This window comes from Alosa sapidissima, chromosome 4, assembly GCF_018492685.1.
Source record: "Alosa sapidissima isolate fAloSap1 chromosome 4, fAloSap1.pri, whole genome shotgun sequence".
Lineage (NCBI taxonomy): Eukaryota > Metazoa > Chordata > Actinopteri > Clupeiformes > Clupeidae > Alosa > Alosa sapidissima.
The window spans coordinates 30,162,012-30,176,294 of record NC_055960.1 but is presented as its reverse complement, the minus strand read 5'-3'; the positions used below and the strand labels follow the sequence as shown (position 1 = coordinate 30,176,294).

Here is a 14,283-nt window from a genome sequence, read left to right as displayed (position 1 = left end):
CTCCCGTTACATATACTTTCTCAGTTTTGTTTTTGCTATATCAATAGCCTGGGACAGGGTGAGGTGGGGTTCAGGGGTCCATATAACAATATATTTACTGTTAACTCTTGCATGGCTTTTTGACTTTGCATTGCATTGCTTTCTGTCTCCTCCTTAGTTAGTAAAGTCAACAACAGTGTATCCCCATATTGCAGGCTGTGTGCTTATACTGACTGTTCAATGCCTCACTTAAGGGAAGAGTAGAGATAGACTTCTCTGCATAGTCTGTCTGCCTCTTCACCCCCTCCATGTTTGGTACTGTCTGTCCACTAGCCACTTGTACCACTGTCTTTATGCCTCACTGTTTGCGTGTTATATTAGCACATCAGCACATATGCATAACCCCCCCCACCCCCATGCCACAGCCGAACTGTGGCCACACTTATACATTTTCTTAAATAGTTAAATATATAGATATATAGACTTTACTTTATTTCTGCATTGTTGCACTGTTGACTTACTCATTTGCACTATCACCATGACCACTATCACCATTGCACTACCACCATGACACTCATTCACACAGAGCACCTTACCATACCTTACTATGCACAGAGAATCACAGGCTCAGTCCCTGCCTCAGTCATTGCAAGCACCTCTGATTTATTAATCACCACTATGTGGATACTGTTTTTAGAATTGATTTAGATTAAGTGTTAGTATAATTTGTACTTTTGTAATTTGTATTTTAGTATATTTTTATATATTGTATTAAGTGTTAGTATAATTTGTATTTTAGTATATTTAGCATATTCTTTATTTTCTACTGTCCTTACTGCTTAGTTGTGTTTTTATATTATATACTTTAATTACTCTTTCTGCGGTTAAAGAATGTGTTTGTGTTGTATGTATGCTGCTGCTGAGACCTTGAATTTCCCCTGGGGATCAATAAAGTATCTATCTATCTATCTATCTATCTATCTGACTGCCTGCTGCGATTCAAATGAGAATCTTCTCTCCAGTAGAGCTGCAAAGCACAAACAATAAATATAATTCTCCCCTCTGGCAGACCAGAACCTGGACTACTGACAAAGTGAACTTTTCCACTTAATGACCTCAGTCAGATGGGTTTGCATGGGCAAACAAAAAGAGAGAGAGAGAGAGAGAACTTCCTCATACAGTGAAACAAATAGGCTACAAAAATGCATGCAAATTCAGTGGAAATGCATGGATTCCAGTTTCTTCGTGGAAATGCATGGATTCCAGTTGCTGCTACTGGAAGAAACTGGAATCCATGCATTTCTACTGAATTATTTTTGGAATCTGATCCCTTATCATACCTGTTCATTCTTACTCGTTGCTCGACTTATCGTGACTAAATTCAAGATGGCTGCAAACGCTAAACTTCGTGAAGATACTGTCTGTATAAATCGTCTTGTAAGTAAACTACCAGTGCTTTTTCAAAGTTCTCAATATCTCGTTTTAAATGTCAGGGCCCTCGGAAGTCTACCAATGAAGTGTGGAGATACATTGAGCCTCGTAAATGGGTGTAAAACAGTGATTTATTTGCATGGCTAGCCCGATGCCGAAGCACCACTATTGAAAAAGCTGTTGGTAGCATCGGCTAACTAGCGCCAGATTTTGGAGTGCAGGGGACAAGCCGAGATGGGCTATGAGACATACGTTCACACTCGGTATCATGTTTCAATACACTTTAGGTCAATATCACACCGGAATTCTCCTTTAATTAATATTACTACGCTAGGTCGAAGTACTCCCACTGCTATTGCGCCACACATTGTAGTTCTCCTGTTTATTCGCTTGGAAAATCGCCACGTTTCATGTTGTGTGACCGTAGACATTTTTATCAACTACTTGTGCAACTGTATTTAAGTCGGAAAAACGTGGATGTTTTTGACTACTTCTACGTCTGAGCCCGCTAGCATATCAAAATGCTAACACAGTCGTGCCGCGCACCAGAGCGTTTGAGTGCACATACTGACACGGGAGAGGTATGACTCAACTCGTGAAAGTTAAGGTAAGAACATATATTAATGTTCAATTCCCGGCTTCCACCGTTGTGCCCTTGAGCAAGGCACTTAACCCCAAGTTGCTCCGGGGACAATGTGATCCCTTGTAATATAGCTGACATATGTAAGTCACTTTGGTCAAGAAGTGTCTGCTAAATGTAATGTAATGTAATATTACTACTGACATTGGGTGGCGTGTTAAGCTATAGTTATAGCCTATTTTGTGGCTTGTTTACCTTCTTCTGTGCTCATGTTCACACATAATGTATCAGTGAAACCTGCACTAGGAGGTGTGAAATAACGTGTTTCAATTAAACTGTGTTGTTTTAATGTGTGTGTGACAGGCACAGCACACCAAAACTCAAGGCCAGCCATTTTGTCTCTTGTGCCATTTGGGTGTGCAGGGTTTAAAAGCTCTTTGATATCTCATGCTACAAGGCAATTACCCTTTGCTGAGAATGCTAAAGGCTTTCTCCTTCCAGTCAGATGCTGCTGTGTGTCTGACCAAACTAATGACTGTGCATCTGAAGTTAATAAGCCTGAATTTATCGAGCAGGCAAGCTAAAGATGCCACAGGCTGGTGGAGAAAGTGAAGAAAGCCAGTGGGAGTTGTCTTCTCTCTGCACTGCAACTGCATGGTTAATGGCTTGAGTCTCTCTGTGTCCTCACACATCTCAGTGCAAACAAACAAACAATCAAATACAAATGGCGGAGGATGGAGCCTTTATGTATCTGTTGGTGGAGGCAATTATGGACAATTTGTGTGTATGGGATATTGGCTTTATCTTGCCCTTTTCAGTTCAGTTGTCACAGGGGAATTGCTGGGGAATTTGGATGGACCTTCTTTCAAAACACCCCCTAGGCAAACGAATGCAACACATGGCACCTTAATTCAAATGTGTCTTTGTCTTAATCTGGTGAGTCTTTTGAGGAGCTGTGTTAGCATGTGTTGTCCATGACCTGAGACATTACAGAAAGACAGCTACAAGCTAAAAGACTTAACAACTCAGTTTTACTACTAAAGTGCTGCTACTTCTGAATATTGTCATATTTCTCCTGCTTTAATTCACAAAAGACTTCAAGCAAGCCCACCGCTGCACAGCTAAAAGCCCCTTTATGGCGGTGATTTGTCAGCAGTGACAAGCGGCGCCATGTCAGTGGGTATTGATATAGAAGCCTGTCCCCTGAGAGAATTAAATCTCAAGCTTCTCTGAGACACTGATGAAGTGGACATTCACATCCTAGGAGAACGAATGTGATCCTCGTTCAGAGCTGGTCATTCTACATTAAATGTCCAGATTTCAGTATTTGGTTAATTGGTCAATTTCAAGTCAATGCAGAATTTCAGTAAGGACATGCAGACAGCCACCAAGAGATATTATGTTCAAGAATTTGCCACTCTATGAGGTATGCTTGCTTTTATCAGGTAACTAGTTTTGGTGTCTTCAAATCTATTTTTAAAGACATAAACACATTTGTCGTTCCCACCAACCATAAAGGATGTACTTTGCAGTTCTGTGTTCCGGGCTGGAACGCATCTAAAAAAATAAGGAAAACTTTTCACAGCACAACATTGCAGACTAATTTCAAACATTACAATGCTTAGAATTTATCCATTACTTACATGTAAACAAATTAACATTAACTTACATGTAAACAAATTACGTTAACCAAACCATAAACCAACCAATCTATGGCTAGCTTTGTGGCTCAGAGAACAAATTGATAGTTGACCAGTTGTGTGGAGGCCTTCATCACTGAACATAAATGAGAAAAGGAAGAACTATTACTGCTACCTATGTATACTGTAAGTGTGTAATTATGTTATGGGATTGGGAAGTCTTTGTGCTTTTCTATGGACCCTTTCAAGAGAGTTCCATTATCAGCATCATAGTTGGCCCCACAAGACTTCCGTTTTAACATTCCATATGTTATCTTAATGCAGAGGAAGTAGATTGGGGCCCAAATAGAACGTTCAAGCATTGTTTTTGTTTTTATCGTTGAAAGGGTCTATAGTACACGGTTTAAAAGAACATTTTGTAGCTCTCCCTTTACGGTCTCTAAGAGATTTCCCCAGCTGGAGAGTAGGTCAGAGTATAAGTATAAGTATATATACTCTTTTGATCCTGTGAGGGAAATTTGGTCTCCGCATTTATCCCAATCCGTGAAACACACTGCACACAGTGAAGCACACACACTAATCCCGGCGCAGTGAGCTGCCTGCAACAACAGCGGCGCTCGGGGAGCAGTGAGGTGTTAGGTGCCTTGCTCAAGGGCACTTCAGCCGTGGCCTACCGGTCGGGGTTCGAACCGGCAACCCTCCGGTTACAAGTCTGAAGCGCTAACCAGTAGGCCACGGCTGCCCCATCAAGCCGTATGAAGGTTGACCTTTCTATTCAACATGTACTGTAGCAATTACATTCTAGCAACCACATCTATGGTGTGCGCTGGATATGTCATATGTTCAGAAAAGGGTTTGCTAATGCCATGAATTAAACATTTGCCATAGTATATCCTCGTGATGTGAACTTTTAACTCTCCCATCACATTCACAGCAGTCTGGAACTGTACCACAGGACACAAGCAATGGGCATTTCTAATGAAGAATAATAATCTTCCAAATAATATTGAAAGTGAGTAGATCAGCTAAAAGCTTAGGTTTGAGTCACATCAACAAAACTAGTCAATATGGAGACAATTGGTAAAACAACCTGACTAATCATAGTAGGGAGATAAGGCATTATCCTCCACAAGTGAAAAAGAAGCACTACTGCTAGGAAAAACATAACACGGTAAATCCAAAGTACATCTTTGATTTGTTTTTGTGACAGAGAGGTGTGAAATATGTGAAACAAGACACTTTATTTCAGGATTGCTTTCACACTTTTCAATATCCACATTCAGGGAGAAACTCTTTTGATTATTTTTTCTTTCAAGGAGACAAAAATGTACAAGAAGATGTTAGAAACACAATGGGTATTTGTGAGAGGAAAAACAAACAATGTTTGGATTGTTCTCAGGTGTGGCAGTGTGAGGCTTGTGGAATGGAGCTAGAGTAACATTGCTTGCTCTTGAAGACGTCACAAAAGATGAAGAGTGTGCCAGTCAACATCTGCTCATACACAAAGTCTGCCTCCAGCTGCACAGGATTTCTTTTATATGTGAACAAACCCTCAGTAGCTGATCTTTTCAGGAGGAACGCTAAGGTTTACACAATATGAAATACCAAGGGGTGTGTAATATAGCTCAATGTTTGAATATAGCTAGGAAAAGGTATATCATTCAATATTGCTGCATCTCAACAGTATAGTAGAGCAATGTAATGGAGCAAATACATCAAATAGCGACCCTACCTGGGCGTCTCATAAACAGAGACAGACTGTGAAAACATTGGTGGCAGATCAAATCCGGATGCACTCTGAATAAAGCCACACCTGTTCAGTAAGTGTGCGTGTGTGAGGCAACCACCACAGAGACAATTTAAAGGACCAGTATGTAGGAAATAATGGAAAATAAACTGTAACCATTCCAAAAATGATCACCATATGTTGTCAGAGAGTAAGGAAACACGATGAATTGAAGTAATGGCTTATTTGACAACATTACTCTAACCCGTAAAACCCTGTAAAACCCATGAAAAAAATGAGTTACGGGGCGGAATCTCTTGGAATTTTCGTTTATGTTTTGAACGATTAATTCTAGAATAGCGTATTAATAATGGGCTAGCGTGTCCTCCTATTTGGGTTGCCAAATTAGCAAAGGCCAACTGTCAACAGATGTCAGTTGTAGGCTAGTCATGAACGCCTACGCAGGCAAATTTACAAAATTAAAACAAGAAACAAATTAAGTGGACATCGGAGGAGCTTCCTGAGATGGTGACGTCTTCGTCAAACAAAGAATATCAAGTCTGACTCAGAGCTGGCCATATTTCTCCACAACAGGTAGCCTAGGCTAAACTTCATCTGCATCGCTAACTTCAGCTAAATATGTTAAGTTGGTTAGAGAGGTATTTTTTGTTTTCACTGTTTCTGTAATGTGTAGCTGGGTCATGGTTGGAGAAACGTTAAAGCAGCTGCAGGTCAACTAACGTTAGCTAAGTCTTCATTACATCTGGCAACCCAGAAGAGGCTCGCGTCTAGTAGTCTTGAGAACGTTCACCAGTGTTTTGATTTTGGCCTACAGAACGTTCGGTAACAATCCTACAAATCGCACCTTTAATATTAGTCATAAACAGAACCCACTGGAAGTCATTGTTTACACAGTTGCCATCATATAGAGTGTGATGACAGATGAAATGTAAAGGGATATCCCATGTCCTTGGAAGAAGAATGCAAACACACACACCGAACCTGATTATAAGGGCATCATATTGTAAGGCTGTATTGCTTACTGTCAAATTGACTCAAACTTTGAGGGAAAACGGATCAAACTAATTATTCCAGGCCTCTTCCGCCACGGGCTTAGTAATATCTGACAGCACAAGGATGGCAAATGATGGTCTTGCTAACTGAGTTTGAGTCCTTCTGAAACAAGGCATGCTGAATAAGACCTGATTGAATTATAGGTAATATATGATGGAGCAGGCGTGGCCCTACCCTACCACCTGCCCTCATATGCTCTCCCTCTGGTCCTCCTCTGCTGCTGGACTTTCTCTCACTCTCTCATCCTTTTCTTTCTAACCAGAACTCTGTGGATGAGCTAAACATGGACATACTGACTTATAAGCCATAAAAACCATAGTATACCTGCACACAAGTTTAGCCATGCAGAAGCACACACACACGCACACACACACACACACATTCACTTACAACACACACACACACACACATATTCACACAAACAGATAGAGCAAGACGCAGATGCGACCCTGGGGGGGTTAGCGAGAGAGTGAATCACTCCATCCCTTTTCACAGAGTAATCACATGACCAAGCCTGTGTGCAGCTTCCTCCTCTCAGCTCTCTCCATGGAGAGCAGCATGGCGTCTCAAGGGCAGAGAGGCGAGCAGGGGGGAGACGCTGAAGCCCTCGGCCCTTTCTTCTGCACAGATCACCTTCACATGCCCAGGGGGCTACTGCCTCTCTCATCCAGTCTGGATGGTTGCATAACACAAATAGATACCCAAAGTAGCTGCAGTGAGATCCACTAGCGCTTGACACTGTCTGCTTTTTTTGGATGTGTGTGTGTATGTTTGTATGTATGTGTGTGAGTGTGTGTGTGTGTGTGTGTGCATGTAGTTACATAAGGAAAGGGTTGTGCTTTAGATTACTGGGATGACAATAAGACCTACCTCCTTAAAAAAGAGGAGGCACAGTGTTCTCAAGCATGATGACTGTGGAAAGCCAAATCTCTGTTGAGGTTGTGAGTTGTGGAAAATGAGGTGTTTTGTTCATGGTTATGTAAGACCCTCTGAGTGGACCTCACACACACACACACACATATTATATTCACTGTGCATCCACAGAAATTCATGTCCAAGGCAAAAATGGGATTATGCAGAGAAATGAACGAAAGAGGTTCAGAATAAACGTCCAGATAATGGAACAGCATCAATGACACCTTTTCCCATCTCTGTTGGCACACCGCCATCCTCCAAACACAGCAGCAGAGTGCTTATAGCCGCTCTGCCACTGAACTAACTGCATGTCAGATACAGATCTTTGCTCAAGGGTTTGTGTGTTTGTGCTCGGCACGCGCGTGTGTGTGTGTGTGTGTGTGTTCAGGGGTGGGGGGTGGGGCTAAGCACAGTGGATCTGTCTGTCATCTCTTCTCTCGTGCTTGTGGATTTATGTCACACCTCTGCGCATGCAGGCTTTGCCTGTCTAATGACAGACAAGGGAAATTTCACACAGATATCTTGCTCTGCAGTGGCTTTTGGGCTGCTGCATCTGTTGAGCCAAGAAAGCCCAACCAATTTCAGAGAAAGCTTCGCTGGCTTCCTCTTGGAAGGGGTGGAAAATCAATAGAATTAACCTAAAAGGCACAGGTCTGTCTCCTACCTAGAAAGCAGTGTGTCTTCTCAAACAGTACAGCAGCCAGTCAAATATTCCGTTCTTGTGCCTTTAGTGAGATGCATTGCAATTGCACAATGACCTAGTGTCTCTCTTAAGCCATTATTATGCAAATGCTTTGAATATTTTGCATTTATTTGCTTTATTTCTGACACTGCCCATTCAAGTGCAAGTCTTCCTCTGACCAGTAGCACAGTGCATGGCAAGCCCATTCACATTCAGACACCATAGAGTGGACAGTTGCCTGGCAATATAATTGCCATATTGATACATTCTAGTACATAGCTGGATGCTAGGCATGCTTCTCTAAGGCCATACAGCCATTAGGCCTGACTTGATAGCATGGTCTGCTGATGGGGATGGAAGGCAGGAATGCAATTCAGCTTGTTTCCCTCATATATACACAGTCAGTTGAATGACAGGCATACACACACACACACACACACACATGTTAGGGAAAATGTCCCTCTATTTACCACATGCTGTTGAGGACCATGCTCTTTCACCGATGATCACTTGAAGTTGCCATTTGAAATACAGTGTGCGTGACAATGCGCATTCAAAACCTAGATGCTTTCAATAAGTACAACAGCCCAATTTTCTGTAAATTACAACTGATGCAGCTGTCAGGCAAAGCAGTCGTATTCATTCAACAACAGTCACTAATACAGCAATATCATCATGGAAGCTAACTGCTGAAGAGCCATTTGAGTAAATGCAATGGAGTTGCTGTCCAAGGTACCAAATTGTATACCTCATATATCTCACCACAACAGCCAAGGAACACATGCTAAGTTTTATCAGCCCAAGAAACTGCTCTGTTACGAAAGGTAATATACCACTGGATGTATTTAGATAATCAAAAAGGGAGGTCAGTTTAAAGGTCTAAGAAACAGAGCATTTTCACTGGCACTGAGTGAGAGAGAGAAAGGTCCACTCACCACTCGTGTTGTGGCTCATCGATGACCAGCAGGATCTTAAACTTCTTGTGACTTGGAGCCGGCGCCTGCTCGACCAGCCCGGCCGAGGCGGCCGTCTGCTTGACCACGTTGGTGATGGAGCTGAAGAAGCCCGTGCCGCTGGACTGGGCCGGTTGGGGCCGCCGCTCCGGAGCCGGCGAGGCTGAGGGGGACCGGGCAGGAGTCGGCGCCTGACCAGGAGCGGAGGCCACTGGGGAGGCCGGGGCAGCGGTGGCAATGGCGGAGGCGGCCGTGGGTGGCGGAGGAGGAGGAGGGTCCGGCCGTTGGAGGTCCGTCATGTAGCCATTGGGGAGGTTGGCGATGAAGCTGCTGTCGGAGAGGCGTCGGCGTAGGAAGTTCATGGCGGCGGGTGGAGGCAGGAGTCCAGCTGGGAGATCCGCTCTGCTCACTGGGCGTCGAGGGTGAGGGTCGCCGGCTGGAGGTTAGCGGCTCGGAGGTTGGTGGAGGAGGAAGCCAGGGAGACGGTCAAGGTCCGGTCCAAGCTGTGCTGGCTCACAACGTGAGGAAAGAGCAGCTCTAGCCCAGTGTTTTTCCCTCGACTCTCCAGGTGACCTGCTGCTTGCTGCTTGCCTCCTCAAGAGTGAGAGCTTGCCAGTGTGTGTGAGTGTGTGTGTGTGTGTGTGTGCACGAGCATGCGTGTGTAAGCGTGCGCGCGAGACACAGTCACACTCTCTCTTGCAGCTTGTGCCGTCTGTCTCTGCAATTTCAACAGCCTGATTGCCTGCAGGAGATGTTCTCTCTCTCTCTCTCTCTTTCTTTCTCTCTTCCTCTCTCACTAGCTCTGCATGTCCTCCTCTCTCTCTCTCTCGCTCTCTCTCTCAGTCACGCTCACACACACACACGCTCCGTCCCTCTCTCGTCCCCCTCCCCCAGCCCTTGGCTCCCCTCCCCTCCCGCTCTGCTACATCACTGCCTACGTGGTTGTGGCGTAGTACAACCAGCACAACGGGGTTTCCAATGAATATGCATGAGGCGCGTGTGAGGCAATAGGAGAATCCTGTCAGTGCTGTACCCCACTGTAGCCCTCTTCACAGCTCCCTCACTGTCCACACCCATAACCATGACCAGGCACTGTGCCTGGACGCCGAAGGTCCCTGGGCACTGCATTCTCAGGGGCTCTGAGCCGGTTCCTTCTTCACAGGTTCCCCTCTGGTATTTAGCCAAGGCCCATTGATTTCCACCTTTGGCTGCAAAAAGCAGTGTTGTAAGTAGGGCTGTGTTTCATTGCAGCTCCTCCCATACACACACACACACACACACACACACACATACACACAGAGGGACACACACACAGAAGGACACACACACAGGCATCTGACCTTTCCCATTCTTCAGCTGTGCAGCCAGAACTACATTTGCAGTGGTAATGAGAAACCACCTGCAGGGCTAATGCATTGTAATTCTACAAGGTATTGCACCACTGGCATTCCAAGGAAACAAATCCAGCCCACTACCTAATATGTGTTTGACACCCTTGATTTAGAATGTTCCTGGAATAGTTGAGAGACTGCCAGTATCTATGGACAGCAGAGACTAGTGGACACCTCCAACCCAGGCCTGACAAGAGTAGTGCGTGCAGAAGCCTGAGAGTGTACACAGATAAGATGCTCTTTCATCTCTGCGGGGAGGAGGAGGAGCTTCCTCCAGCACATCCCATCACATCACTCTGTTCCATCCTCACAGACAAATCCAGGGGGAAACGAAGAACACATCACAAGCATTCCATGTTCCTGTCTTATAACGCAGTGCTCTGAGCACCATGTCTAGTCATGTTTACCCAGCTAGACTTGAATACATTAAATGTTTCCAGTTTTACAGTTAGGTCTCATTTTAGCTCCTGTAAAACATCATAGTTTTTAGGATTTCAGGTAAAAAGACGATGACTGGCAGGTACTGCTTAAACTCCATAACTACCACGAGCTGATATGGTAGCAGATATAACAGATTCAAATTCACAAAATGGCATTATGGCATTATTTCCAGTCCCTATATTTCAGTATCTCAAAATCTTGCTGCCATGGTTGACCTTTAACCTCAACCTATTTACAGATCAGTCTGAATGGATTGCTGCTGCTGATGGCAACAAGGGCATCTCTGCCTCCCAACCACTCAGGCTGGAGAGGCAGGAGGTGGAGCAGATCTTGAAGTGGCTGGGCACAGAGGTTGACCACAATCTGAGATTCACACAACATGCTGATGGAATCTATATTAAAAAAGCAAAACAATGCACGTTTCTCCTCAGGAACCTGAAAGGTTTTAATATAATACAGGACATTTTAACAATGGTATACCAGTCACTAACTGACATTCAATATTGCATCCTGGTACAACTGCCTGATAAACGTTTGTGAAAGGATTTGCAAGAATCATCAAGCACACAACCAAAATCCCAGGCAGACCCAACTCTCAGACCATAGAAAGAGAGGCCCACTCCATCTTTAAGGATCCTTCACCCCCTCCACTATTCTTTTCAGCTGCTCCCATCAGACAGAGCAGTACAGAGCACCTCTGGCTAGAAAGAAATTTACAAACAAATTACAAACAACTTACAAACAAATCTTTCATTGCCACAGATATATGTATGGTATACAAGGAAAAATAGACAGTCTCTACCTGCTTAGCGCATGTATTTAATACATTAATTATGGCTGTTTTTATGCTCCCTCTATTAGGCTACTATGTGATAGACAACAACGTGTTTTGAATCCTCAGATCCTGGAAGGTGAAACCATTCCACTACTCATGCTGCCAGCCTCTGAGCTGCATGTCCCTCACGGGATCAAACGAGTATACTTATACATATGTGTGAGAGAGCACCAGGTGCACAGGGATCACGCTGGAGGTGCCCATCAATCAGGGGAATGTAAGTGCTCTCCCTTCCTCCCTCTCTCTTACTCTATCTCTCCTCTCCCTCCCTGTCTCCTCTTCCTCTCTCTTCTCCCTCTCTCTCCTCTTTCTCTCTCTTCTCCCTCTCCTCTTCCTCTCTCTTACTCCATCTCTCCTCTCTCTTTTCTCTCCCTCTCTCTTCTCCCTCTCTCTTACTCCATCTCTCCACTCCCTCCCTATCTCCTCTTTCTCTCTCCTCTCCCTCCATCTCTCCTCTCCCTCCCTCTCTCCTCTCCCTCTCTCTTCTCCCTCCCTCTCTCCTCTCCCTCCCTCTCTCTTGTTCCCTCACTCTCCCTGTCTGTTGATTTAGGCTGGACTGTGTGCAGAGTACTCAGTCACGATTCACGGTGTGGCTGCATCAGCAATGAGCAGGAGCAAAGGCAGCAGAGCGGAAGGCGCTCGTCGCCACTCACAGCTGCATCCGTGCTGACATGCTAAGCCCGTCCTGACCTACATTTTTCATGACGGGATATAAATAGAGAAAAAGGAGAAATAAAAGACAACTCACCAAGCCATGCCCATGCCACGGCCCAAGAGCTGCTGTCGTGAGTGATGGGTAATGATAGGCCTCTGTGAAAGCAGTTGCACCTTTTAGCAGAGCAAGGATGATGCCTTGCCTGGTGCTTTTCAAAGGTTAAAGAGATGCAGAGGTGTGGAAGAAAAACACTCCCCAGTACAAGTGGCCTGATGTGACCATTTGCTCACAATAAATTAATTCAAATCATATTTACATTTGAGGTGGTGTGTGTGGGTGTCCTGTCCAGACAGATCTCATGCTCAGAGAGAGAGAGAGAGAGAAAGAGAGAGAGATGTGAATATCATTGCAAATCAGTTCATGGCATTTATCTTTCTCTATGTGTGTTTGTATCCAAAGCAGGTGTGTTCAGATTTTGGGACGCAACAGGGTGTCTGAAAAAATACAGATGCTGACACATCATGGCATACAAGCTGACTGCCCTTTTCTCAAAACAGCATGGCTCTCGAGGACCCTTCTTTAGTCTGTGAGTGGAACACTAAATTGCAGGTAATTAAATCATGCAGTCCTATCAGCTTTCGAGCATTACTCACTGGGCAGAGACTGCCTGCTCTTATATGCATCACAAAGCAGTGAGGACAAAGCACTTGAGTAATGACTGAGATACAGACAATATTCCTATGACATGTGAGAGGTTCTAAATGGATGAGCCTACTGTGAAACAAGCTGTACAACTCTAACCCTCTTCAGCTGAAAGCAAATGAACAAAATAGAGGGTCAAATGATTTTATAATAACAACTTTTTCCTACAAATGATATCATAAACACATGAATGACTTCTTAAAATGTATGATATGAAGCAGACAACATCTGACAACACATTTTCTTCCCATAGCAACTTCAGTGTAACAGATTTCAAAACAAAACCTGAATAAAACACAAGAGATACTCATGTCAAGAGACATCTACTCAACTCAGCCTACAGGTACAGGCCTATAATTAGCACAAGGTTAAACTATGGGATAACAATTAACACCTCCCTTTAACTGCCTGCTCAACCGTTTGGTTAAGCACACTTTAAGACACCATATCTTACCAAAAAATCCAACTGTTTTGAGTTCAAACATATGGAGCCATATCTACCACTTAAGAACTACATGTTAAGCACAAAATATTTGCTCAGTACCTCTGTAATGTCGAAGGCCACACCTTCTCATCATACGCGATTTAAGAAATTAATTTATGCGATTTCGGCCATATTTTTTGGAGTCACATCTGCCAAGTTTTCAAAAGTAAGACTTTTTTTTCTTCATTATTATGTTAAAATGAAGTGGAATAACACATGTATTAATGTAACGGGGCTGAATGTGTTAACAGGAACATTGACTGATGGTAGGGGGTGGGGCTGGTTAATAGTGTATGATTACGTTGTGGGGTGTATGTGGTTTGTGTGCTCTTCTACAGGTGCATTCAATCGCCCCTAAATGGCAGACCTGCGCAGTTGGTGGTTGAGAGATTTAAAAGGCCAATGGCGGCCTTTGACTGTGTGATTCTTGGTAGCAGTAGGCACCCGCAAGGACTACCACCGAAGTCCGGAGAAGTAAAGGGGGCTCGGAAGACGCAACGCACAACGCACCTGGGGAGAGGCCATATATCGTTCTAGCAGAGCGGTGTTCAGACCGGAATACAACGCACTCAATATATCCACGTTAAGGGAAGTAACTTGACCATCGTTCTATGAGTGAGAGGGCTGTCATCGCGGCTGTGGTGGACGTTGATTTCTACCCCTTTCCCCTGCAGTTCCGGAGACAGCTGAATCGAGTGGAGGAAGACTGCGAAAGAGAGGCCTACAACGCACTCTATGTATTGCACTAAAGGGAAGTACTCATATCGTAGCCTACCACTATTTGTGCGAGTGGCC

General features: G+C 44.3%; 1 protein-coding gene across 1 annotated transcript in view; it reads right to left on the bottom strand.

The window, feature by feature from the left end:
- Positions 1–9,763, bottom strand: part of syn2b (synapsin IIb) — an 82,559-nt gene extending 72,796 nt beyond the window's left edge. The window contains exon 1 of the mRNA XM_042088299.1: positions 8,963–9,763. Within this exon, the coding sequence (XP_041944233.1) occupies positions 8,963–9,342 (380 nt within the window). The 5' untranslated portion in view covers positions 9,343–9,763. The remainder of the gene's footprint in view (positions 1–8,962) is intronic.
- Between the last annotated feature and the right edge of the window lie 4,520 nt (positions 9,764–14,283).